The 25694-nt window shown below is 40.8% G+C and overlaps 1 protein-coding gene and 1 long non-coding RNA gene across 6 annotated transcripts in view; one reads left to right on the top strand and one right to left on the bottom strand.

Moving 5' to 3' along the window:
- Nucleotides 1-25694, top strand: part of ERBB4 (erb-b2 receptor tyrosine kinase 4) — a 1050606-nt gene that overhangs the window by 776641 nt on the left and 248271 nt on the right. For all 4 annotated transcript variants that reach the window (XM_056534264.1, XM_056534265.1, XM_056534266.1 and 1 more), the window contains 2 exons: nt 3610-3703; nt 12488-12642. In XM_056534264.1, the coding sequence (XP_056390239.1) occupies nt 3610-3703; nt 12488-12642 (249 nt within the window). The remainder of the gene's footprint in view (nt 1-3609; nt 3704-12487; nt 12643-25694) is intronic.
- The window catches only part of LOC130284177 (uncharacterized), a 30272-nt gene continuing 5076 nt past the window's right edge, over nt 499-25694 (bottom strand). Inside the window, exons 2-7 of one of the 2 annotated variants that reach the window (XR_008846936.1) lie at nt 23117-23181; nt 20655-20737; nt 17829-17927; nt 15325-15461; nt 2120-2254; nt 499-609 (exon numbers count right to left, since the gene is read on the bottom strand). This is a non-coding gene — a long non-coding RNA (uncharacterized LOC130284177). The remainder of the gene's footprint in view (nt 610-2119; nt 2255-15324; nt 15462-17828; nt 17928-20654; nt 20738-23116; nt 23182-25694) is intronic. The other variant, XR_008846935.1, reaches the window with a different exon arrangement.

Consider the following 25694-nt stretch of genomic DNA (forward strand, 5'->3'; position numbering starts at 1 on the left):
TGAGCATTTTAAGGCATTATCCATGATAAGAAAAACAGTGCCACTCCTGTCCTCAGGTTGTGTGTGGTATAACCACTCTGCTCTATGCACTTCAAAGAAACTGAGCTGTAATACCACACACCACCTGAGGACAAGAGTAGCACTGTTTCTGGAGCTAGACCCAGATTTATCAAGCTGTGTGAGAGAAAAACTGTAGAGATAAACCAATCACAGCTCAGCTTTCACTTTACCAGAACTCATTAGCTGAGCTGTGATTGGTTGCTGTGGGAAAAACACTCCACTATTTCACTCACACAGTTTGATAAATCTGGGCCCTAATGGTTTTTCTAAATATAGATGAGAAAGATGGTCGGGAGGCACTCACCAGTTCAGTGAAATGGCAATTATTTGAAAGAATTGCCTTGTCACTGAACTGGTGGGTGCCTCCCGAACATCTTTCTTATCTATATTTGGATTTACTTGCCTTCTTTTGTGGGATTTCAGCACTTCCAGATTCGGATGTATGTCTTCTTGCCACGCCAGGGCTTTCCTACATGGACTTGCCGGTTTGTCATGCGTGCCAGATAGGTTGTGTGGATACCTGTATCTATTTCTAATCCTGGATAACGCCTTTAAGACAAAACACGGCTACTTGCGGTTAACCCATTTGTTGTAGTAAACTATTATGTGGACATTATGTTTACAGATAATGCCTTTTATTATTCATTTCCATTTCCAGCCTGTAGCATAATGAACTTTAAGAAAACACCATCAATTTCTTCTCATTCCTCCCACAACATAATAATAAACAGTCTTTCGCAGTAATGAAATTTTCGTTCCTGAGAGATCATCCATTTTAATTACAGCAAATCACGAGCACTTCCTCGCCTCTCCTCCTCTCTCTACCATCATACTTGTCACCTTATCTCTTTTCCCATGTTGTCCCTACTGATTCTGCTCCATGCCTTATGCTCCTACTCTCTATTGCCTTTTATTTTCATCTCCTCTCTGCACCTCTCTCATTGTGATGCAGATCGGCTCCATATATACCGTTCTCCTGACAAAACACTGATATCATCTTTATTTACTGCAAAGCTTGGTGAACAGAAATCCAAATGAAGAATTGCTATGGATAATCCATGTGTCTGCAAAATGTAAAATTCATTGGGTGCCACACAAATAAGTTATCAGCTTGGATGTCCTAACTGTAGCCACAACAAAGGACACTTGTCTTTGACTTTATAGAGAAAGGATTAGTTCCTGGGACAACCTTCTATCTGCAAAAATAGGGAGCTACTACAAAGGGTAAATCTGACTCTGAAGGGACAGCTGATAGCCTGGTTTATCTGGTGAAATGAACATGCAATAAAAGTTGGTAAATTTGCCCATCCAACGATAGCATTCAATAAGTAATTCAATCTCTGAGCAATCTCATGCCATTGCTGGGCCTACACATCAACATCAGTAGACCATGTTAAAGTGTGTGTGTCTGTCCTAAAAAAAAATTGACACATCATGGAGAGACATGGAGGTATACTATGTGGTCTAAACTGCATATATAAGGTCCTTTGAACTGGTATCCCCAACCATGTGTAGTATGTGTAAACATGCTGTACATACTTGTAGTGAGCACAATTCAAATAGTGGAAAGTACCCATGTTTTGGCTAGCCATAATGGTAGACTGTACCGCGTCACTACACCAGAACCAATGTCAGAATTAACCAATCTATCATGAAGATTCTGACTTTTGTGATATGACATATGGGGAGGGGGATCCAAATGGTCTGGGTTAGCTTTAGGCAAGGATAAGCCAGTGCTTGTAGATAATAATGTCTCTATTCTGACATGAGTATTTAGAAGTCAAGGTAACATAATGTTATATTTATTAATTCTAAAAAAAAGGTGGGGGAAGTACTTCCTTAGGGGTGGCCTTTACCATTCTGCGTTGTTCATGAAGTGTGTCAATGAGGTAACCCCAAAGTCATTTCATCTATTCTCTGGGAGCATCTGAAAGGATCACCTACAATGCAAGGAACCTTGAATGCCTTGTCCCTAAGTTTCATAATGTCTTGTCTTACAAAGTTAGCAGACAAAAGTTTTAATAGAGGGAGATTTTTTAGGTGGGGTGTAGCTACTCACCGGCTTGAAGACTGCAGCCCTTAGACTATTGCAGTCTGTTGGCTGGCCCAGGCTGGTTGTCTCTCCTCAATCTCAAGCCTCAGTCACAAGCTTCTGAAGGATATCCCCATGTCTTTATTGAGATTGTTATTAAGTCTGTGGTTGTGGTAAAATAAAATTACATACCCTTATTTAGAAAATGCATTTGGTCCTCAGTTAGGAATGTGTTCAATATATTAATAACTCTTGCTGTTTTATAGTTTTAAAAGACAAGGTATTTTGGACAAACTTATAGATGAACACTGTATATTTATATTAAATTAATGATCTCCAGTGAAAGAACATTCAAATATAAAGTGGAATGAAAATCCATTACATCCTTATAGTCATATGCTACTGTGGCATCGGGGTGTGAGGTGCTGGTAGAGGTGTGGTCCTGTGCTAGGCACAGGGGCAATGAAGACAGTGATGCCAAGTTACGGACAAACGGCAGCTTTACTGAGGGTAAACAGATGGCACAGTCTATGCAGTACAGCCAATATCTCAAGGAGGTGTCCAGTGACACAGGGGGACCTCGCAGGTTTGCTGGGACTTGCTGTAGTTAGACAGACTTTGGTGCAGGCCACGGTGACTATAAGGTGGACTTGACTTGACTGACGTGATGACCGACAATTAGATTACTTTGTCTTACTTGCAATTGACAGGTGGCTGTAGACTTTAGGCTTGAGGCCTCCAATGCTCCTGACACACACACTGAGATGACTTGTCTGCACTGGACCTCAGGAACTAAGAGCGTGGAAAGAGAGAGATTGCAGCCCCTCCCCTGGTTATATAGGGGGGCTGTGCAAGGAGCCCATAGGTCACTTAGGGGGTCACCTGGTTACTAGTGCCTCCTGGGTAACAATCACATGGTATAACTTTAATCCCATGGTACAAACTATTAAAGGTACAATCCACTTTGTAAGAGATTACATATTTACAATGGGGGTAACACAGCAGGGGGCTTGAGGACATTAAGGGACTCTGCCAGACAGGGCAGGAGAAGAGTACGGGGAAACGCCATCCCATACTGGGCCACCACACTACTTAAAGGGAACTTGCAAGCATGCTATTGTGAAGGAAAGAGCTGAGCCGATTGCTAAATCTAGGTATTATTGAGAGAAAAGTTCCAGAACAACTTGTTGCTTATTCATGTAAAATCTATGTTCATTCTGAGATATATAATAAGTGGGTAGTCCTACTCAGTGATTGACAGTTATCTGTGTATAATTATGTAGAGAGAGCTGGACCACCTTCTTGACTACTTAGCCCAGACTAAACAGAGGTTTTCATAAATAAAGGACAAGGTATTGGGGAAACTTTTTCTAATGAAATATGTCAATTTTGTTAGCTCCTCTTGCTCAATATAATGCTACCTGCAGATTTTAAACATGTGAAGTTTTCTTTAGATAATGCGCTTTATGTAGGGTTTGTCCAACACTCTCGTATAACTCTTTTCTTTCTGTCTGCAGAGAGAATCGGGAGTTTGCTAATGGCACTGTCTGCCTCAAATGTGACAGTCAATGTGAGAAGATGGATGGTGGCATTGCCACTTGTTATGGACCGGTAAGGAAATTAGGTCAAACCCTTTTAAAAAAAAAATATAAAAAAAAAATATATGCTTGAAAATGACGGTGTGATGCCGTTGAAATGTTGTTTTTTCCACATGGGTAAATAGAACTTGCCTATTTGCACCTTATGGGAATGCTGCGACGATCATTTCCTTTGGATATATGTTAATGGTCTGCAATTGGGACCATAGATTTGCCTGTTTGCACCCCACAGCTTACTTGGATTACACCTGGTCGAGCTCTCTCTGCCTACCTGCTACATATATATATATATATATATATATATATATATGGTATATATATATATGTATATATATATATATATATTTTACACTAAAAGCATGTAAACAAAATTAGGTTTTATAGTGCAATATAACATTTAATGTCTTGCAGAAGCAGAAACATAGATTGGGGGTTCAAAGGTTGACTAAATTTATTTTATTTTTTGGTCCTTTCTAGCTTTAAGCTCAGTGCTGGTTTACCTTCAAACTGAAGACCTGAGAAATCTTAGGCAAAATCTCGCCTCTGGTACACTGCTAGGCAGCCTCTTGTAAAACACTTACTAACCTGGTGTTAAATTACCCAGCTGCTAAGCTCACAGTGAAAAACAGCTTAGCTATTCCTCTTTCTAGTCTTAATTATAAGTTGGTGGACCTCTTCAAGTCCACTTCCTAATTAAACTGTCTACTGTAAAGCATTCTATTAGACCATTCTATATGTTACTTTAAGTCATCCATCCTCCAGCTGAGATCAATATTTAAACAAAAAGTTAACCTTTTCCAGGCTACTAATTGATTATAAATGATTACATGCATCCAAAGTCAATATCACTATTAGAGATGAGAGAATGTTTGAAAAATTTGATTAGGCCGATTCGACAAATTCTTGGTTCGGTCTGAAATTATTTGCGGCAAATCACTATTAAAAATGGCTATTTCTGAGCTACAGAGAGCCTCAATAGGGGTCCTTTAACCATTTCAGTACCTCACCCTATCATCTGATAAATTATCCTCTGCCACAGGATAAATCAAGCTTTTTTATGTGAGAGATGACCCTGTTATAGAAATGGTCAAGATTAGAGCCCGGTGACAAAGGGGGAAAATACTTAGATTTCACTCCTCCCAAAAATGTGTCAACCTCATTTGTGGCCTCTCTCTCATTATCCTCTGTTAACAAGGAAAACAACTCACTCATGATGTTGCGGTCCATCTCAAGAGTACAATGGGTTAGCTATAAAACCTAGGGGGCCTATTTCTGCAGGTATCGCCCCAGATTAAATTATGACATCCCTATGGTGTACTTTGTTCTGAAAAATCTTGTGTAGATTGAGTTTCAGCAGGGATTTGGCTGAATGATACAGCCTGGTGGTGGCGGAAGCATGAGGAGACAATATAGTGGCAGAACTACAGAGCCTGGAGGTGGCGGCAGCATGAGGAGACCATATAGTGGCTGAATGACACAGCCTGGAGGTGATGGAAGCATGAGGAGACCATATAGGGGCTGAATGACATAGCCTGAAGGTGGCGGAAGCATGAGGAGACCATATAGTGGCGGAATAACACAGCCTGGAGTTGGTGGCAGCAAGAGAAGACCATATAGTGGCTGAATGACACAGTCTGGAGGTGGCAAAAGCATGAGTTGACCATATATTGGCGGAATAACACAGCCTGGATTCGGCGTCAGCAAGAGAAGACCATATAGTGGCTGAATAACACAGCCCGGAGGTGGAATCAGCATGAGAAGAACATATGGTGGCAGTATGAGACAACCTGGAGCTTGCATCAGCAGGAGGAGAACATATGGTGGCAGAATGAGACAGCCTGGGGCTGGAATTAGCATGAGGAGAACATATGGTGGCAATATGAGACAGCCTGGAGCTGGCATCAGCATGAGGAGAACATATGGTGGCAATATGAGACAGCCTGGAGCTGGTATCAGCATGAGGAGAACATATATTGGCAGAATAAGACAGCCTGGAGGTGACATCAGCAGCATCAGGGTCCTGAATGTGACCCGGAGACAGAGTGGGGAGGTGGGTGGCAATACCAGTACCAGATGACGAAGGTGGGTGAAAAAAGGAGAACTTGGCATCAGATGTGTGGCGTCAGGCAGGTGGCAGGATCCAAATAGTAGCTGAGGCAGGTACGCAGAAAAAATGGTCTCTTTTGTAAAAGTGTTAGTGTGCTCAAGTAAGTATTGAGGATATGCATTACGTAAAACGTAACTTTTAATAATATGCTTAGGATAAAATATATGTACCCAATATTTTTTTTTTAACAAAAGGAAAGGTATGCAAAAAACACCATGTGTCACCTACACCACCAAGTATTGATGTGATGTAAAGACCTCTAAAAGGTGGAAGGGAACAACGTATAGTCCATTGTAACCAGTGGGGATAAAAACTTCCCCTGTAAGGCCCTATTCTTGCACTATTAAAGGGATACTGTGGCCCTAATACATCTTATCCTTTGGATAGGGGATAAGATGAATGATCGCGGGGGTCCCACGATACTCCGGCCCCGTGGACGTCACGCTACACACAAGGAGCCCCCAGCGCTGCAGAGAGCCCACAAAGGTGGATGCGCAATGACAGATTACGGGGGTCCTCAGTGGCAGGACCCCCGCGATCATACATCTGTATTAGTGCCGGAGTACCCCTTTAATTGCCTTCTAGGGTGGCCCCACATAGGAAACTCTCCCCGTTTCCACTTAAAAACCCTGGGAAATGGCAGTGTTATTAGGTGGAAATAGGAAAAGGTTCCTGTGTGGGGCTGCCCTTTTTTGGGGCAAGGAACACTTGCCAAGAAGGGAATTAATAATGCGAGAGTAGGGCTTTACAGGGGAAGTTTTTACCCCCACAAATGGACCACACGTTGTTCCCTTACACCTTTTAGAGGTCTTTTCATCACATCAATACTTGGTGGTGTAGGTGGCACATGGTGTTTTTTGCACACTTTTCCTTTTCTTAGATATAAAAAAAAAATTGGGGTCCATATCTTTTATCCTAAGAAAAGTTGTTTTACATAATGCCTGTATCCTCAATACTTACTTGTGGTCTGATGCCGAGGAATGTCTGTAACTGGGGAGCAGCACCTTAAAAATGTTTTGCACTATCCATATTTGTGAAGTGTTGGTGTAGCAGCATGGTCAATCTACTCTGATGCATCAGGCATTGGTGGGTGGAAATCCTGGCTGATTCATGCCTGATTAATTTTAACAAAGGTCAGGCTCTCCACATTTTTGGTGGACAGACGAGTTCTCCTTGGGGTTACTATGGCCCCGCCGCACCAAACACCCGCTCTGATGGCACACTACTGGCCAGGCAGGACAGCTTTTCCAGGACAAACTCTGCTAGTTGCGGCCACAAATCAAGTTTGGCTGCCCAGAAGTCCAGCAGATCTTGAAAGTGTGTTGGCAGGGTCATGTCAAGGTATGCCACAACCTGCTGGTTCAGGTCCTGCTCCAGGTCTAACTGCTGATTATGAGTTTCTTCCCTATGCGCATGAAGAAAGCTACTCATCAGCGACTGTAGACTCAGGCTGCTGCTGATGTAGCAGGTACTGCTTCTGCCACCCTACCCCTCCCCTGCAGCCATGGCAGTGGAAGGTGAGCGCAGAGGGCTCCCCGAGTCAGACCTTCAAGATGATGGACGATGGCGCAGATCGGCCAACTGACTACGTGGGATGTCTCTGTAGTAGGTCAGTTTGTCCTCCATCTCTTTGTACCGGTAGCGAGGGTCCAATAAGGTGGAAAACAAGAAATCATCCTGCTGCTGAATGGTGACAATTCGGTGGTCACTACGCAAGCAAGTGAGCATGCATCGTGCCATTTGTGCAAGTGACTGGGAGGGACTCCCTGCCTCCATCTCCACAGCATACTGCCACAGTGTGTCTGGGTCCTCTGTCTAGCCTTCCTCATAACCCTCTAGCTCCTCTGGCTTCTTCTGCTTCTCCTCTCCTGTCAGATGACCTGAAAAACTGCCCATTTGCTCCACTGTGCCCCCCCCCTCCTCCTCCTCTTCCAGTTAGCTACCACAGGGCTCATGCGACCGTGAGATGTAGGCGCCACATCTACAGTGCCCCGACAAACCATCGTTTCCAACATGTGTTGTAGTAAATGAAGCAGTGGAATGACGTCGTTCATCCCATTATCCTGGCGACTGATAATAATGTGTCTTACTCCAAGGGCCTGAGCAAACGGCAGGTGTCAAATATAAGTTGACATTGAAGTTACACAGGGGAGTCCCCCTATCCGCTTGGATCATCAAGAAATCGGTGATGGCTTTTCACTGTTCATATAGTTGGTCCAAAATATGGAGTGTGGAATCCCAACATGTGGAAACATCGCAAATCAGACTATGTTGGGGGATACCATTCTGACGCTACAGCTCAAGGAGGGTGAGCTTTGCAGTGCATGAGTGGCTGAAGTGCATGCAAAGTTTCTTCCCATTGTTAGGATGACCTGCAGATTGAACACGTGTTCCATGCAGGGGGCATGGCTCAGGTTTCTTGTCTATAACAGACAAGATTTTCTTCCTGGTTCCCATTTTCAGTTTTCGTGGAGTAAACCATGATTTGATTTCTTGATGAATGACTTTTAGCAATTCCTCCCCTGAGTGACTGTTCGCCAAGGTGAACGATGTGAAGAACAGCGTGAAACCGCTCTGCCCTGCACAAATGATATGCTGGAGGGGCACTGAGACTTGTCCGTGAAGCTGAGGACACGGTGGAGGATGAGGAGGTGGGGTCGCACACTGTCACAGGACCAATTGTCTGAGAGCATGGAGGCGGAAGCATGGAGGCGTGACCTGTCCAAGTTGGTGTTGTGGCTGTGCAGGAACCACATTCACCCATTGTCCCTGACCATAGTTACAGCTCCACACATCGGCACTGCCATGCATTTTGGTACACACAGACAGGCTCAAGGACTTGCCCACCTTCTGTTCTAATTGTGCAGGGCTGATACTGCCTTTTTCGCAAAGAAATTACGGCTTGGGACTCTCCACCTCGGCTCGGCGTAAGCCATCAGTTCTCTGAAAGGTGCAGAGTCCACCACTTGAAAAGGGAGGGACTGCAGCATCAGCAACTTGGACAGGAGCACATTCAGCTTCTTCCCCATTGGATGAGTTGGCGCATACTGTTGTCTCTTGGACATGGATTTGCAGATGGATTGCTGGAGGAATGACTGACTCGAAGTAGGAGGAGCAGAAGCATCTGGAGCGACAGAAGATGGATATGACACGCAGCTCCCTTCAGCTGAGGTGGTGGAGCCTTGGCTGGCTGAAACAGGGAGCGGCATACCACTGGGTGATGAAGCAGGCTGGACCACGGCATCAGAGCCACGGTTCTTCCAGGCCACTTTATGGTGATGCTGCATATGTTGACGCAGGGCGGTGGTGCCAACATTGGGACCCTGGCCACGCTTCAACTTCTGCCGACACATCTTGCATGTGGCTAGGTTAAAATCCTCCGGATGCTTGATGAAAAACTACCACACCACCGAGTAGCTGATTTTCCCACACACACTCCGCACTGATTGACTGCTACTGCTGCCGGCTCCTGGAACCCCTGTTCCACTACCTCCCAGGAAGGTAGGCTGCCGCGAAGCAGGTGGTCTACCCCGGGCACATTTGGCTCCAGACTTCCCACTTCTGCCACCATTCTGACTCCCAACCATGCTACCACCTTGCTGGCTCAGCTGCTGCCTCACGGGCAACCTGCAACCCTCTTCTGATGATGAAGCCCCTTCTGCACCCGGCTCCCAAGTGGGATCCGCTTCATCATCATTGAGTTGTGTCTGCATGTCACTGATGTTCTCCTCAGGTTCCTCAACAGTGTCTACTTCAGCAGCTTGAATGCTTGCAACACCACCTCCCACACCACTCTCCTCATCACTACTTGCCCGCCTAGCGGAGGAAGCGTTGGATGTCTACTCCACTTCTTGGCTGGGCAGTATCTGATGACTGTCCTCTAGTAGATTGCCCTCACTAAATAGTAGAGCTGAACCCACAGCATATGATACTTCTGTGGGGGAGGGAACAGCATAGGTCAGAGGCAATGGGATGACAGGGACTGCTCCCGGGCCATGCCAACTGTGAGTTATGTCTGAGGAACCCAACAACTGTTGACTGGGGGTGTCAGATGTCACTTGTGATTAATTGGATGACGGCATTAACCAATCCATGATGGCAGATGAGTTGCTGGTCGAGACACGACCGCTAGCTAATACCGGGAGCTCAGGCCTCTCGCTGCGACTCCTGCTGCTACTCGCCCCTAGTCTGCTCTGAACTCTGCCTGCACCTGATGAATTTAGGCCTCTGCCACTCCTCTGTGCACGTCCTGGCTCTTCTCTGCCTGTGTATATGAGGGGAGGACAGTACGCTCCACTACGCTTAAAACAGTATTTGTCTACAACACCAGCAGGTGTGTACTTTTTGCTGGCCTTTCACAGTAACTAGCCCCTTAGGACTATAACAGGAACAAAATGGTACACCACATAGATGTGTGTACATGGTATGCACTTATGAGGAGTGTACAATACTCTCCACTATGCTTAAAAAGGTATTTGTCTACAATATCAGCAGGTGTGTACTTTTGGCTGGCCTTTCACAGTAAATAGTCTCTTAAGACTTTAACAGGAACAAAATGGTACACCACTTATGTTCGCACAGGTTACGCTTAATAGAGGACAATATGCTCCGCTACGCCACCTGTATTAGGCACTAAAAGCAGGTGATTATGGCTTTTAGTGCTCTGCTCACCCTAACTGGCTGGCTACTATTAGCTTTTCAGTTGTTGTACACACCAGTGCTGCAGCACACAGTCGCTGTGTACTATACCCAAAACTGCACTCTCCCTCTCAATCTCTCTCTCTTCCCTATCAGTGCTTCTAGGCTGGATTTGGTCTTGAGGTGAATCGCTGCTGTAAAAATGCTTTTCTTTGCAACACATGCTGCTCTATCTCCCTCTCTCTCTCTCTCTCTGCAATAGAATGCTTGAATGGCATGCCGCAAGATGGCTGCCAATTATAAAGGGCTGTGACATCACAGGGTGCCTGCTGCTGATATGCTGCATGCTGCATGTGATTCAAGGTCATCCCGCCTACCCATGTTCCCGCTCTCCCAGGGTTCCTTGCCCCATGTCCTGACAAGTGGAGCCGCCATCTTAGATGCTCTTGAGCCTGGACCGCACTAAATGGAGTTTAATGAAGCGATTTGTGCGATTGAAACGCGGCATTATTCGGATTCCTTGCAAAGCAAATTTTTCCTGAAATTCCTAACAAATTCAAATTCGTCAGATTCAACTCGCTCATCCCTAATCACTATCTAAGCTAAAAAGGTCCTACAGGAAGCAGTATTGATGCTGAGGTTTGGTGCTGCTTTATGGCACTGTCCGACGTCATTATGCCCATATGGCAGCACTTCAATGTTTAAGACATTTGGACCTTTGTATGGGTGAAAAAAATAACGTTCTTCTGTAAAGGCTCATGGGCTCCGGTGGAAAAGTTCAGCTTGCCTAACCCATAACCACCCCTCCTCCTCCCGCTGTGGCCTGCCATGACTTTTAGGTGCATTGTTACACCTGATAGTAATAGCAATGTTACATTCTGGCAATGTTCCTTCTAAGTATTTGTGTCTAATTAGTGGGGCAATTAGCAATCTGAGATGCTATATAGGACCAATATTCAAAGCAAGGATCCCTGTTTTTGTGCAGTTAAAGGGGTAATCTCAGAATCCCTGGTGGTCTTGGACAATAGAGAGGTTAATGTAAGAATCCAAGGTGGTCTAGGACTGTGTCTGTTGCCGAAAATTATTATTATGCTAATACCAAGTCACAGGATACACACTACTGAAGGCAGTATCATGGAACTGCAGATGTCTCCTCTTGTTGGTTCCAGGATCCAGCAAAAGGTGGTGGAGACCCCTGCTAGTTGTGCGCCTTATGTAGCAGGGGAGTCTGATGTGCCCCTGGACTATGGGACCCAGTTGGAATTGTGGTTGCTGTGACCCATACAGTTACGCTACTGCATTGGAGTCCTGCCACTAAAGCTGAGTGTTAGCTATGTTTTGGATTCAGATCCCGTAAGATTTAGAAATGCCTCAATCTTCCTGTGATTGCCAATACAAAATATGCACAGAAGCAGGGACTCCTGTCAAAGGCAGAAGTCCCTGCTCTTGTACCGTACATTGAGCTGCTGGGCTGGGTATAGATGACATGGCCAAAAAAAAGTAAGCTACATGCAGAATGTTCTTCCATGTAATTAATCTTTCTCTGAAGTGACTTTTTACATACTTAATGACAAAGCTGCCAATATTGAATAGTTATTTTTATTAATTGGAATCATTTTACATTATGATTGTTAGAGTGGGAATCTATGCTCTTGGGTCATTTATTTCTCTTTATTTAAAAGGGTTCTTTCCAGTCTGTCCATGGTGCTCTCTGCTACAACCTCTGTCCATGTCAGGAACTGTCTGCTCTCTGCTGCCACCTCTGTTCATGTCAGGAACTATACAGAGTAGGAGCAAATCCCCAAAGCAAACCTCTCCTGCTTTGGACAGTTCCTGACATGGACAGAGGTGTCAGCAGAGAGCACTGTGGTCAGACTTGAAAAAACTACAAAATTTCCTCTACACCATACAGCAGTGGATAAGTAGTGGAAGGATTAAGATTTTTTTAAATAGAAGCAATTTACAAATCTGTATAGATTTCTGGCACCAGTTGATTTGAAAACATTTTTTATCTACCATGATATTATATTTTCTATACATATATTTCTTTAGGGTCCTGACAGCTGTGCGAAATGTTCCAACTTCAAAGATGGCCCTAACTGTGTAGAGAAATGTCCTGAAGGCCTGCAAGGTGCCCACAGCTTCATTTTTAAATATGCAGATGAAGACAGAGAATGCCGCCCCTGCCACCCTAACTGCACTGACGGGTAAGAGCCAGATACTTTTATATTAAACACTGTAAGGATACAGAAGATTGATTGTGTCACTACAGGAACCATTAATGCAAAGTGTGTGTTGCCTTGGATTTAAATACACCATTATATATATATATATATATATATATATATATATATATATATATATATATATATATACTAAATTGAAGAGCTTTCTTGCAAGGCCAAAAATGCTGCCTTTGCGAACGAAGGCTTTGTAATATGCTGTTCTTGTCTTGTTTTAATATTGCTGGGATAATCCTTTGCTTCCAGCAGGAGCTGAGTGATGGAACTGTGTGGCGGGCAGACAATATGTTTTGCAAGAGGATCTCTTTTCCCCCTTCTCTCATTTAATGTCCCAGGACTATCTCTAGGAATGTAAGATCAGGTCCCGCAGGGGCTGAGCAATTTAAATTGGAATGTGCACCCACAGCAAAAACATGGTCATAATGTTCAGCAATTACTGGAACACTAATAAAAACATTGTTTAGCTGAGTTCTTACCTTATTGTTACAACTGGAGATTAAATAGAGGTCTCATAGGCCAATCCCTGCTTCACTTTACATGGTCTCAGCATTTTGCACGGTGGAGCCTGGAAATGAGCAGGGAAATCTAGAGATATATCCACATTGTCCCCTTAGTGCTGACAGCTGCGTTTGGGAAGTAATCCAGGTGCCATAGCTACCAGTCTGATTATTAGCGGCCATGATGTATGTGTCATACATATGAGAACACGGTTAAAAGGAGCTAAAGCCTTTATTACTGGAAAGTAGGGGAGGATGCTGGGAAACACAGACAGCAATCACAGCTGATAGCCCTTTAGATACATAGGTACGGAAAGTGCTATGGAGGGATGCAAATGCAATACGTACGTAGTGTGGTCGTGGCATATAAAATATATTTCTTATATTGACTATTTCACATTTTGTTTATTGTAGCTTTGCAGAGAATTACAATAGTAGCAAAGATGGGCTTTGTAGAGATCGTGTCCAGACCCTATTTTAGTGTTTCCCAATCAGAGTACTCTCTGCTGTAGGAATTTTTGTTATATGGTCATTTGGCAGCGATTGTATTGTAACATATTGGTTTTATGCTATATACTCTATGTATGTGAAAGAAGACAGGGAACCTGTCACCATGAAAATGCTATCTGATCTATCAGTATCATGTTATAGAGCAGGACATGCTGAGCAGATTTATATACACTGTATGTCTTTGCAGGGATATATTCAGTATACCCTGCAATTTATTGATTGAAATCCTTGCATTTTCTGTTCTTAGGAGTCCAGTGGACTGTGTCACTCAGTGATAGAACCACCCACTGGACTCCTAAGCATGAAAAGATCAGAGATTTCTATTGATAAATGATACAATATACTTAATCTTTTTCTTACAAAGTTATATGTCAATCTGTTCAACAATCTGCTCTATAAATAAATGCAGATAGATTGTATAGGGGGCATTAATTATTGTTTGCTTAGGTAAACAAGTTCTGAAGGATTTTTTATATATATTTTCTTGCTTTAATTTTGCTTATGTGCTACATATTTATCATACTATCACAGGGGGTTGATAAAATAAAAAAATTGCAGCTAAGACTTTTGTGCACTTTTAAAATTTGCTCACGTAGGGAGTTTTGTACTCCAGGTCAGACCCGGAGCAGACTTGTAACATTTTGTAAGGGGTTTGCGACTTTCGACCACTGTAAAGTGAAACTTTGGTAAGGCTGTTTATAACTTTTTACTTACCCACAAAAGTCGCATAAAAAAGTGGAGCCCACAAAAGTGACCTGGAGTAAGCAAAAAAACCTCTGAATACCTTAATAAATGCCCCCATAGTATTTTTATTGTGGCAGGTTCTAGGTAAGGGTATATCTAGAAGTGGAAGATTTAGTCACGTGATTTTTCCAAATGAAAATCTTTTCCAAATAGATCCAAATATTCATGGGATTCTTTTACTGAGCCTGTATATGAATTTGTTCGAGGCCCATTTAAATGAATGGAATAGCAAAAAAAAAATCTGCTGTGTGTAAATATGCCCTAATACCTAAGCCCACCGAAGAGCTATCTAAAAATGTATACAGTATAAGAGCTTGATTTTAGTGAGGGTAGGTACAGTAAGTGGTCCATGGTTTTCACCATGTAAAGTCTTTCAGTAAATCTCACCTGACAGATTTACATACAGAACATTCCTTCATAGAAGAGTGGCTCTAAAAGTGACATCTAGCCAAATCTAAAATCTGAATTTAAAATCGATAAGGACAATAAAGACTATATATTGATGATGCTTGGGCATCACTATTTAGGCAGTATACAGCAGTATTTTATGAAAGTGGTGTGATACTGAAACAAGGACATTTTCCTGAGCATTTCTCTTATTTTCTGTCTACAGATAAAAGGTCCCAGTGTTTTGTGTTTTTTTTTTGGCTCTGAAGCCTTTATCTTGCTTTTACAAAGAGTATGATTTCGAAAATCTGTTCATCCAACTCTAAAGGGAAAATAGAAAATAATGTATTTTTAAACTTTTAGATACAGACAGTTTAAGACCTGCATAATCCAAGCCATTACAATAGATTTAGGCTACTTAAACATTCGGGCAGAGCAAGTAGAATCAACATTTAATATGTAATGTGTAACTCCAGCTTATGTAACATCAGAAAAATAATCCAAATACCTTTCCCTGTCATAAATGGACAACATATGGAAATTGATTTATACACTTGTTCCATTTGCTCTAATGTTCTTCTCCGTCCAGAAAACAACTTAACAATGTTTTCTTCTCACCTGAGACGTAAAAGAGTGGACGAAAGCCTGCAAAAAAAATGGAAGCAGAATATCATAAGCGCCACACAAGCCAGACTTCGCTGGCTGCTTTTCTTCCAAGTAAAATGAATGCAGTAAATTATTCAGTATAACACGTTGATGTCAACAGCTGTTGCCATTCACAATGAGACCTTTTACCGTTTTCGCAAATCTAATTACAACAGAGCCATGAGGGATAGGAGCATGAGACAGCGGCGAGGCGATCTCACGTCTGAGCCGCTCATCACATACACTGGCCTGAATAATCCATTGATTTTTAATAAATAAAAAATTTTGGTGCAGATTTACTAAAGGTAAACACTTAAAGCAATGTAGACCATGATATGGGGTTAATGTGAAACATACTTATTCTTATTGAGAGCCTTTTCTTCCATGCCAGCTGTGAAACCTACAACCAACATCCTGCTCATTGCCTATGTGCCAGTCATTATTGTACATCATCTATTATATAGTAAATGGACATAGCTGCACATTACACATGTGCTTAATAGAATAAGAAATTGTGTTAATTACAGATGTAATGTTTCTTAATATAATGTATGGCCACCTTAGGCTACATTCACACTAATGTTGCACGCCGTCAAGAACGGCTTTTAAGCTCTTTTTTTTTTTTTTAAGTTTGACGTGGTCATTTTGACGTAGCACAAAGGGCAACAGCGGGTCCCGATGGACCCCATTATAGTCAATGGGGTTCCATCCGGCAGCGTTGTTTTTCACTGGTAGTAGCGGGAGTAAAAGATGGGGCAAGCTGTATTTTTTCTCCCTCCATACATATCACGATGGCTGTCACACTATCATGTGATAATGGTTGTGTTAAAGGGGCCTTATTAGGAACACCCAACCTGTAATGTGTTGGAGTACTATTGGCCTTTAGAGCCATAGCAATTCATTGTGGCACAGATTCCACTAGATGTTAAAATCGTTCTGCAGGAATATTGTTCCATGGGATAAGGATCACATCTATTTCCTTGAATTATATGGAGGTAAAAAAAAAAATTTTTTACATTCTTTAACAAACGCCAATGTCAGGAATTGGGTATAACTGAAGAAGACCTACCAACAGTAGAGCTTCTAAATAATCTAATGGCAGAAAGTGAGAAAGAACCAGGAAAGGGTCCTTTCACCAGCCTTAAAATAAAGAGTACAGCTATGCCACCAACCACAGATGTCACCAGTATTGACATCTTCCTCAAACTGGTAATATGCGAAATTGAGATGTTTCCTGAACGAGAATTATCAAAATTTAATTTATGCAGCCAAGAGATGCAGACACTCCATAACTTGGAGAATGACAAAAATATTATAATGAAGCCATCAGACAAAGGCGGAAACTTGGTTATACTTGACCATATCGCTTATCGACAAATGTGTTAAAACATTTTGAAATGTGAGATGAGCTATACTGTATTACCTAAAGACCCCACATCCACTTTTCAAAATAAATTTCATCAAATCTTGATGCAGGCCAAAGAGATGGGTTTGATTAATAATTACAAATTTAACTACCTTTTTCCTAAGAATCCAATGGTAGCCACATTTTATGGGCTACCTAAGGTTCATAAAGTGACAACACTGTTAAAAGGTAGACCCATCGTCTCAGGAAATAACTCTCTTAGGCTGGGTTCACACCACGTTTTTCAAATACGGTAACCGTATATGGTTTTCTGCAAAAAAACGTATACGACCATATCCAAAACCTTATGAATAGAGAATGCATTGTAAACCATATTCCAAATGTTGTGTACGGTTGCATCCGTTTTGCCTCGGATACGATTTTGCCGATTTTTCAACCGTAGGCAAAAACGCTGTCGACCACGTTTTTGCCTCCGGTTGGAAAACCTTATGCGAACCATATGCGGTTCTTTTAACATTGTTGTCTATGAGAACCGCACACAGAATTTCAGAATACGGTTGCACACGGTTTTTCTAATCCGTTTTTGGAGTTGACACATGCGCAGATCTTTCTAGAATTCATTCCAGACATCCCACTCCCACATCCTTTGGAATTTCAATAGAACAATAGTAACTTTATTAAATTGCTGGGAAACTAATTCCAACAAAATAGCAAAACGATTGGCAAAAACGGATGCAAACGAATAAAACCGTACATATGTTTTGGAACTGTATACGGGGAAAAACCGTATACGTTTTAATGTGGAGTCATGCGGTTGTATACGGTTGCATACGGTTTTTGCCATACGTTTTTTTAGCGGAAAACCGTATACGGTAACCGTATTTGAAAAACTTGGTGTGAACCCAGCCCTACTCAGAATATCAGTACTTATATTGATATGATTCTTCATCCATTCGTGACGTCCCTCCCATCATATGTGAGGGACACGACTGATTTCTTACATCGGATAGCAGAAGTTCCCGTTGAAAATTCAACACTATTGGCAAGTATCGACGTAGAATCGCTCTAGAGTTGGATACCTCACGAACAGGGCCTAAAGGCTGTTGAATATTATTTACAGATGAGAGGTAATCAATTTTCATAACATAACAAGTTTGAATTAACATTACTTCAATTTACGTTAACACATAACTACTTCCTGTTTGATAAGAGGGTGTACCACCAGCTTAGGGGGACTGCGATGGGGAGCCTGTTTGCCCCCACATACACAAATCTCCTCCTGGGCTGGTGGGAAGACACTATAGTCTTCTCACCGAACGAAAATATTTGGTCTTCTCGAATCCTTCTATGGACCCAATTTATAGATGATGTGTTCATTCTCTGGGCCAGTGACAAACGTGAGTTTGAACAATTCATTGATTCCCTGAATCACAACACCATTGGGTTATATTTTATGTAAATTCATGAAAAGGAAATATCATTCCTCAACGTAAAATTACTAAAGATGAATCGGGTACACTATCATCCACACTGTATAGAAAATCAACTGCAAACAATTCTCTTCTCCATTGGTATAGCCATCATCCCACCTCATTGAAATGAGGGATCCCAAAGGGTCAATATATGCGAGTACGTAAAAATTGCTCGTCTGAATCTGAATTTTATAAACAGGCAAAATGTCTTCAAACTAGATTTAGGGCAAGAGGCTATCCGATGGACTGTTTAAAGTCTGCATTCAGACATTCACAAAACTTAGAGAGAAATGCATTATTGACACCTCGAGAACCCAATAACAGCGACAATTCCTTTCGCATTATAGGGACATATGATGACAAATCTTCTGAAGTGTATACGATCATTTCCAAATATTGGAATATTCTGCAAACAGATCCTCAAATCAGTGATGTAATACCAGAACATCCGTTGGTTACTTATAGAAAAGTCAGAAGTCTAAAAGATCGGTTAGTACACAGCCACTACACAAGACCCCCAGAAGAGGGCACATGGCTGAATAAAACCACAGTGGGAAATTTTCCATGCAATGACTGTGTCATCTGCCCCTATATGTTACGGTCCAATCAATGGACAAGCTCCACCACTGGACAAAGGTTTTTTGCTAGAAATCTTACCAATTGTAAAACTAAAGGTTTAATCTATTTATGTCGATGCCAATGTCCAAAGGATTATGTTGGCAAAACTTTTAGAGAACTCAGAAGACGAGTGGGTGATCATTTGGGAGAAATAAAACATCAAAGAAATACCCCCATTGCTAGACACATGCACGAAAAACATCAAGATGATCTAATGGGGATAAAGTTCATGGCAATTGAGGTGGTAACACCATCACCAAGGGGTGGAGACTATAATAAACTGTTATTGCAGCGAGAACTCAGGTGGATATATCGATTACGATCATTTACACCACATGGCCTTAATGAGGCATTATCATTTGGCTGTTTTATTTAAGATTCTGTAAATCTCTAATAGTCTGATTGGTCCTTATCTATCAATTTACATGCAGGATCCGATGCATACATACAAACCTACTGGGAAACTCTGCTGGTGTGTGCTAAAAACAGCACCATGTTCTATCCCTGTTATATATTTTTCCAGGGTAAACCATAGGAGAATTATTAACAGGTGTATATGCTACACATTCTCCTGTTTATGCCTAATTATCTTGGTATAATCTTATGACTATGCTAATGGTAGATTTATGATTTAAAAAATTGTCCTCATGACTACTTGGTTATATGTGAATTAACTTGGGTATAATTTGTGGATATATCTATGATACATGTGAGGAATAAATACTATATCCGTGATAGCTGGTTGGATACTAGTATGTGTATATGTTCATACTGGTATTTTTGGACCTAACCGTATCCAATTATTATCATCCATAGATTTATTTAAGCCATTTTCTGACTATAAGGGATATACTGGTAAACATCTGTATCATTAGCCTATATTATTTATATTGCTGAACACCAACCATAGTATATTTAACATCTTAAGATATACACAGGGTATTGTCCCCTGAGTGAGTCAGTGATACCATCAGTAAGTAAGTTAGTTCATCTAGGGACACCTAGCAAGATCAGACTAGGTTCCAGAGCGGAGCCGTCCTTATCAGGACGTTAACTCTGCCTAGGGCAGGGATATAGAACAGGGGTACTGTAGGGTGTATCAGGTTCCCTACCCCGCCCTGCCTGTTGTCCCTGATCTAATTCCCCCCCCCCCCCCCCCGAGTCAAGGGGATAGGGAAAGTAGTAGTTAGAAGCGATACTTATATCAATATATTAATTCTTTTTTTTAATTTTTATAATATATCAGTTGTATCATATTTGGTTTTGTGGTATTGGTCACGAATGTGAGCACTTTTTGGTGTTGTTAGCCCAGTGTGGGCATGGTTTTAAAGTAATCCAATAAAGGTTATATTTTAGTCTATAATTTTGGCTTTTTTTTTACTTTGGTGATAGACTAGCAGTATCTTGAATTTGATTTTCTAATTATATGGAGGTACTCTCATAGTGAGAAAAAGCCCTTATACTTCATCAGATGGTCTTCAGGATTGAGATCTGGGACTGTAAAGAACAGGGAAGCAAGAAAAACAGTCCTGGAACTACATGTCTACAGTATACCACTCTTGTAGTATCGAGCATTGTCCTTTTGAAAGCGTTTTTCTGTTATGGTGTAAAGCTGCTATGAAGGGATGAACTTGTTTTAAATAAGCTTTACTATCTAATGTTTCATCTACATGTAACAAAGCATCTAAGATCAGCCCAATATGTTAACAGGATTCAGGCAATATTTTTACTACTCACCGATCCAGCTTTTGCACTCCTTTGCCCACTGGAGTTGTGTCTTGGTATATTTTTTGTTGCAACTTGGTATATTCTTCTTAACACTGTTGCAAATGAAAAACCCATGAGATTGGGAGCTTTTGAAATTATGGCCCCAGCTACAAGTATCACGCCAAAAGCCATCTTGGTCATTTGAATAACAAAACGATTGAAACAATAAGACAGACATTTATTAGAATGTTTTTAATATCCCATAATGGACATTGATTGCCACAATGGCCAAAAAATGCAGTCAATGGAGTTACTATTTAATGGGCTTGTGTTTTATTTTACTTTTTAATAGTAAAAAAAAAAAACTTGAAAACAATCCTCATAGAAACTTTAAGTGAAACCTGTTCCACACTTTTGCTTGACACATCTAAAAATAGAAAGTCCTGGTTATATGTGAAGGCAATTCTTCATTAGTGTAGAACCTGCCCTGTAAGGGCCAAAGATAAGGATATTTCTGAGTCCCTGTCAACAATAGGGTACAATAAAGGACATGCAAAGATACCCGAGACAGGTATGTGGCAGTAGATATTGTGAGCTGAATCCATGCAAACACTGCTCTTCCTAGGTGTCAATTAAAACCCAGCAGGCTCTGAATGACAAACACATATCTTACAGGTCATTAACTCAACTGAGATGTTTCTCTATTGCTTGTCACAATACTGTGTGCTGCCAAGAAACTGTGCAGAGAAGAAAATTAGCCTAGCTAAAGTAGGCCACATTATCTGTACACAGCTACAATATGAAATGTAAAAATATAACATATTTTAAGTGAAAAGGCATCTGAATGAACAATCAGATGAAATGCATCAGATTTAATGGATTAAATCTTCATTTACCATTATTCATGCTATTCCCTAGGTTTTGCGTTATCCACTTGTTGCCATTAGAAAGCTTTCATTAAACAGAAATTTGAATAAGTTGTCCAAAGTGCTGGATAAATGCCTCTGCTTTGAGGCTCATTTAAATAAATTTACATTTATCATATGGACCCTAGTCTAAAATATTTATAAACTACGTATAATGGAGGGATCCACATGATTTTTAAACTCTAAATATTTCCAAAATCGGAGTTAGTCTGTTTATCATCATGAATTAACTCTTATTTGAAATATAACTCCTCCCAGTTCTACTGCTAGCAAAATTCTATTTTATTATGTATTTTCAAATTGGTTTCGACTTTTTACCTTTCAAAATTTTTTCATCAAATGTTCAGAACAACCTGTATTCTGCTTGGATCTTCACTATTTTATATATTTTTTAATTGTAACCATCCATCACATGGTGCCCATACGCCCTATACTTAAGTAGGGCGAAACCCACCCAAAGTGCATGGTGGATTTTTTATACCCAACAATATTTTTCAGGGAATAATAAGCCAACGCCACAGAAGTCTGTCAGGATCTTTGCCAGCCTCTCTATAGACAACACATAAGCATCAGCTGTGCCAAATATTCATATATATGGGCATAATTGTTCAGTCAAAGTTAAAAGTTATACAAAATGTTTCCCCTAACAGTAAGGCACATATTCATCACTAATTTGTGAAAGAAAACAATGGAGACAACAAAACAGGGTGGATCATTTATTAAATAAATTGAATTATGAAAAAGTAGAATGTCACACCCACATTTCAGATGAAGGACTTTTGTGAAAAAAAGGAATTTTAGAATGGGTTTGGTGCACAAGGCTAATAAGTAGAATGAAATATATTTCCCCATAATGTTTTCCAATTTATATGGAAATCTAACAATAAATAAGAGAATGAAATTCAAATCATGTCTAAGGCTAAAATTATGCAATTTGCTAAAAGTTTTAGCAAAGTATGTGCAAAAATGCACCTATACCTTTTAACTACTACTACTACTCATACTCATCTGCCATCAGGCAAGATGAGTATCTCACCTCAGGCACAACACATTGCAGAGTCCTTGAAGGGCAGCATGTTCCATGGAGGGGCTCTAAATCATATTGTCTGGCATTTTCTGCTACACAATATCACTCAGCTCTCTTGTTCTGTAGTGTTGGCTCGACTCCCCCTATGAACTGCTATGACAACTGGACACAGAATGCAAAGCCCATCAAGAAAGAATAGAACCATTTAAAGTGCAGAGTGATATCAAACATCACACTATACAGAGTTAACAGGTTATTATGTTTATATAACTTTTATAAAGATATTGGGGGAGATTGATTAATAACTGTGCTGAGGAAAAGTTGACCAGTTACCCATAGCAAAATATTTCAGATTCCTTTTTAAAAACAAAAGAAGCAATCTGATTGGTTACTATGATCAACTTTTCCTGTGAACTGGTTTTCATAAATCTCCCCCATTATATTTTATAATAGAATTACATATATCAGTAAATAAAAAATGGAGTGTAGTAATGAAAGGAGGTCCAGAGGTCCATGGATTGTGACGAGAGTTCTCTTACCCTGTTCTTTCTCCTAATCCTTCTATGCATCTTTCCAGTTAGCAGGTTCTTGCAGACAGCAGTCTCTGTTGAGATGTAGGCAGATTTAACTAATGGCAGTAATTGTAAAAGAAAGTCAGACACATTACATATAAATAGGAATTTACAAGTCTATGCAAATCGGTAGTCAGCCAGCCTGATATAAATAAGCAAATAGTAAAGCTGTGTGTACACAAGCAGTATTTACTTGGTATTAAATTGCTGCATTCATCCCTCCTAAAATCAGCATGTGCTTAACACAGCATGTGCATACCTGATTCCTAAGCAGAGGAAGCTAAATAAAAAAGATATTTTCCAGAAATTAAAGGCAAGAAAAATTGTGGTCTAACATTTTGTAGGCAGAGATATTTATGTGGCCAATGGTCCTCTAAAATATCTATGTGTAACATTGAATTAAAAATATGCTGTAACATATGTTGGGTTATCACAGCAATTTAAAAACCAAAGGTGATATGTATGTAAAAATCTTCCCTTCCTTAATTTAACATTGCAGAAATCTGATTAATAATGCATGCAGAGATGAGGAATAATGTGTCCTTCTGGATACTCCTCTACCATTTACACAGTGTCAATACAGCTATAGAGCTGATAACTATAAACAAGTGATTAAACCCATCTTCCCTCTTCTACCAGGTTCTATGCATTGTGGCCCCATATTATAGGACCACCAGCTTCCCTAATATTATCATTATGCCAAACAGCAAAATAGGCATTCTGTAGAAAGATAGCAGCTTGATGTAGTTCTACAGCTCCAAAGGTACTATAAAAGTCTCATCTGGGGTCCCTGAAGTTTTCATTATTTGGTGTCCACAGTAGAACATTTTTGAGTGTGGAAAAACATGGATTGTGTCCCTCCAGGGATGATTATTGAGGTTCTTCCTTTAAACCTCCCCCCCCCCCAAAAAAAAGTGAATTAAATAAGGACTCCAGCTAAGAGACATACATTTTACTCCAAGTCCACTTCAAACTGTTAAAGGGGTAATTTGTCCCGAACAACATGTGTGATCGTGGGGGTAAGGCCGTCGCGTGACCAGACATAAATGGAGGGGGCTTGACATCACGACAATGTTTAGGAGCGGAGTACCCCTTTAAGTAAGAAAATTTGATAACAGGAATCTAAATATCTACACAAGGTCTAACCTGGTCTTCTTGCATCAGAATAGCTAGATATGTGCCAGGTGAAGCAATAAATATGTTGCCTGTATATTTGCTCTTTAATGGAAAATTCAAACAAGTCTTATATACTTTGCTCTGCTTACTGCTGGGCCTGAGGATATGGTGCACCAAAGAATGAAAGAACATTGAAGAAAGAAATAATGCAATAAATGTAACACAGTTTTTCCCGACGTGTTTCTTTAAGAACACAACTAAATGGTTATTACATTTCTGGAGCAGCTTTGAAAGTAAAATAAGGGATTTGATTGGGCTGTGCATAACTTCAGCATTTTTTCTTAGAACACTTTTTAATCATGAAGCCTTTTGTGTATTATGCCTTTATATGTATGCCATGCTTATTCGTGTTTTTTGGAAGTCTTTTTAACTAAGGAACACAGATGTTTGCCAAGGAACATTGAAGACTTAGTTCTAGCCCATGAGAACTGAGCGTTGAACAAATGAGTGCTCATAAATGCTTCGGAGAATCCGACTGGTGGTGTTTATGTATAATTAGTATATAAGGAGGAACACTGCTAGAATAATGATCATGTTTGTCATATGAGGTTCACAAAGAACAAATAGGAATATCCTTAGTGTGGACTTACTTTGGAGTGGGTTTCCATTCAACATACAAGTCTCTCTATAAAGCTAAATACTTTTAACTTCATATTTTAAGTTGACCTCCAAAGTGCAACTACAGTTATATATATCTAAGTACTGTGCATGTGAACCCATGAAACATTAGCTATAAAAAAAAAAAAAAAAAAATAGTCATCAATGTCCCTGTGCAGTCGGGTTGTCTGTAAAAGGTTGTACTCCAAGTGTTCCACTTAAAAAGAAATATATAATTGTAGCAATGTGTTGAAATAGAAAATTCGTTACTTTTCTTAAACAATCATAATGGTAAGCTTAATAGTATCAGAACATGCAATGTGCACACAATCTTAAAGGGGCTGTCCACAAAAAATATTATTATAATTTTTTTTAACAAACATGCCAAGGTTGCCAAACAAAAAAAACAAAAACTAAAAAAAATTATATTTACTTCCCTCAGTCCCCATAGCCCCCCATATCGCTGCACCCCTTCTCCATTTCCTGGTGATGGGGTCAATAGGTCAGAGTGCTGCTCAGATAATCAGTGGCTGAGGAGGCGCACCATTGCAGACAGTGATTGGCTGAGCAGCAATGTCACATATTGATACCCAGCACCAGGAATAGGAGAGCAGCTGAGACTGGGACTGTGGTCAATACGAGATGTTGCTGCTCAGCCAATCACTGGCGGCAGCGGTATCCCACCTCAGCCACTGATTACCTGAGCAGCATGTTTTTTTTTTTTTTTTTTGACAGCCTGGGCATGTTTGAATTTTTTTTTTTTTTTATCCAC

Source organism: Hyla sarda, chromosome 8 (genome assembly GCF_029499605.1).
Source record: "Hyla sarda isolate aHylSar1 chromosome 8, aHylSar1.hap1, whole genome shotgun sequence".
NCBI classification, from domain to species: domain Eukaryota; kingdom Metazoa; phylum Chordata; class Amphibia; order Anura; family Hylidae; genus Hyla; species Hyla sarda.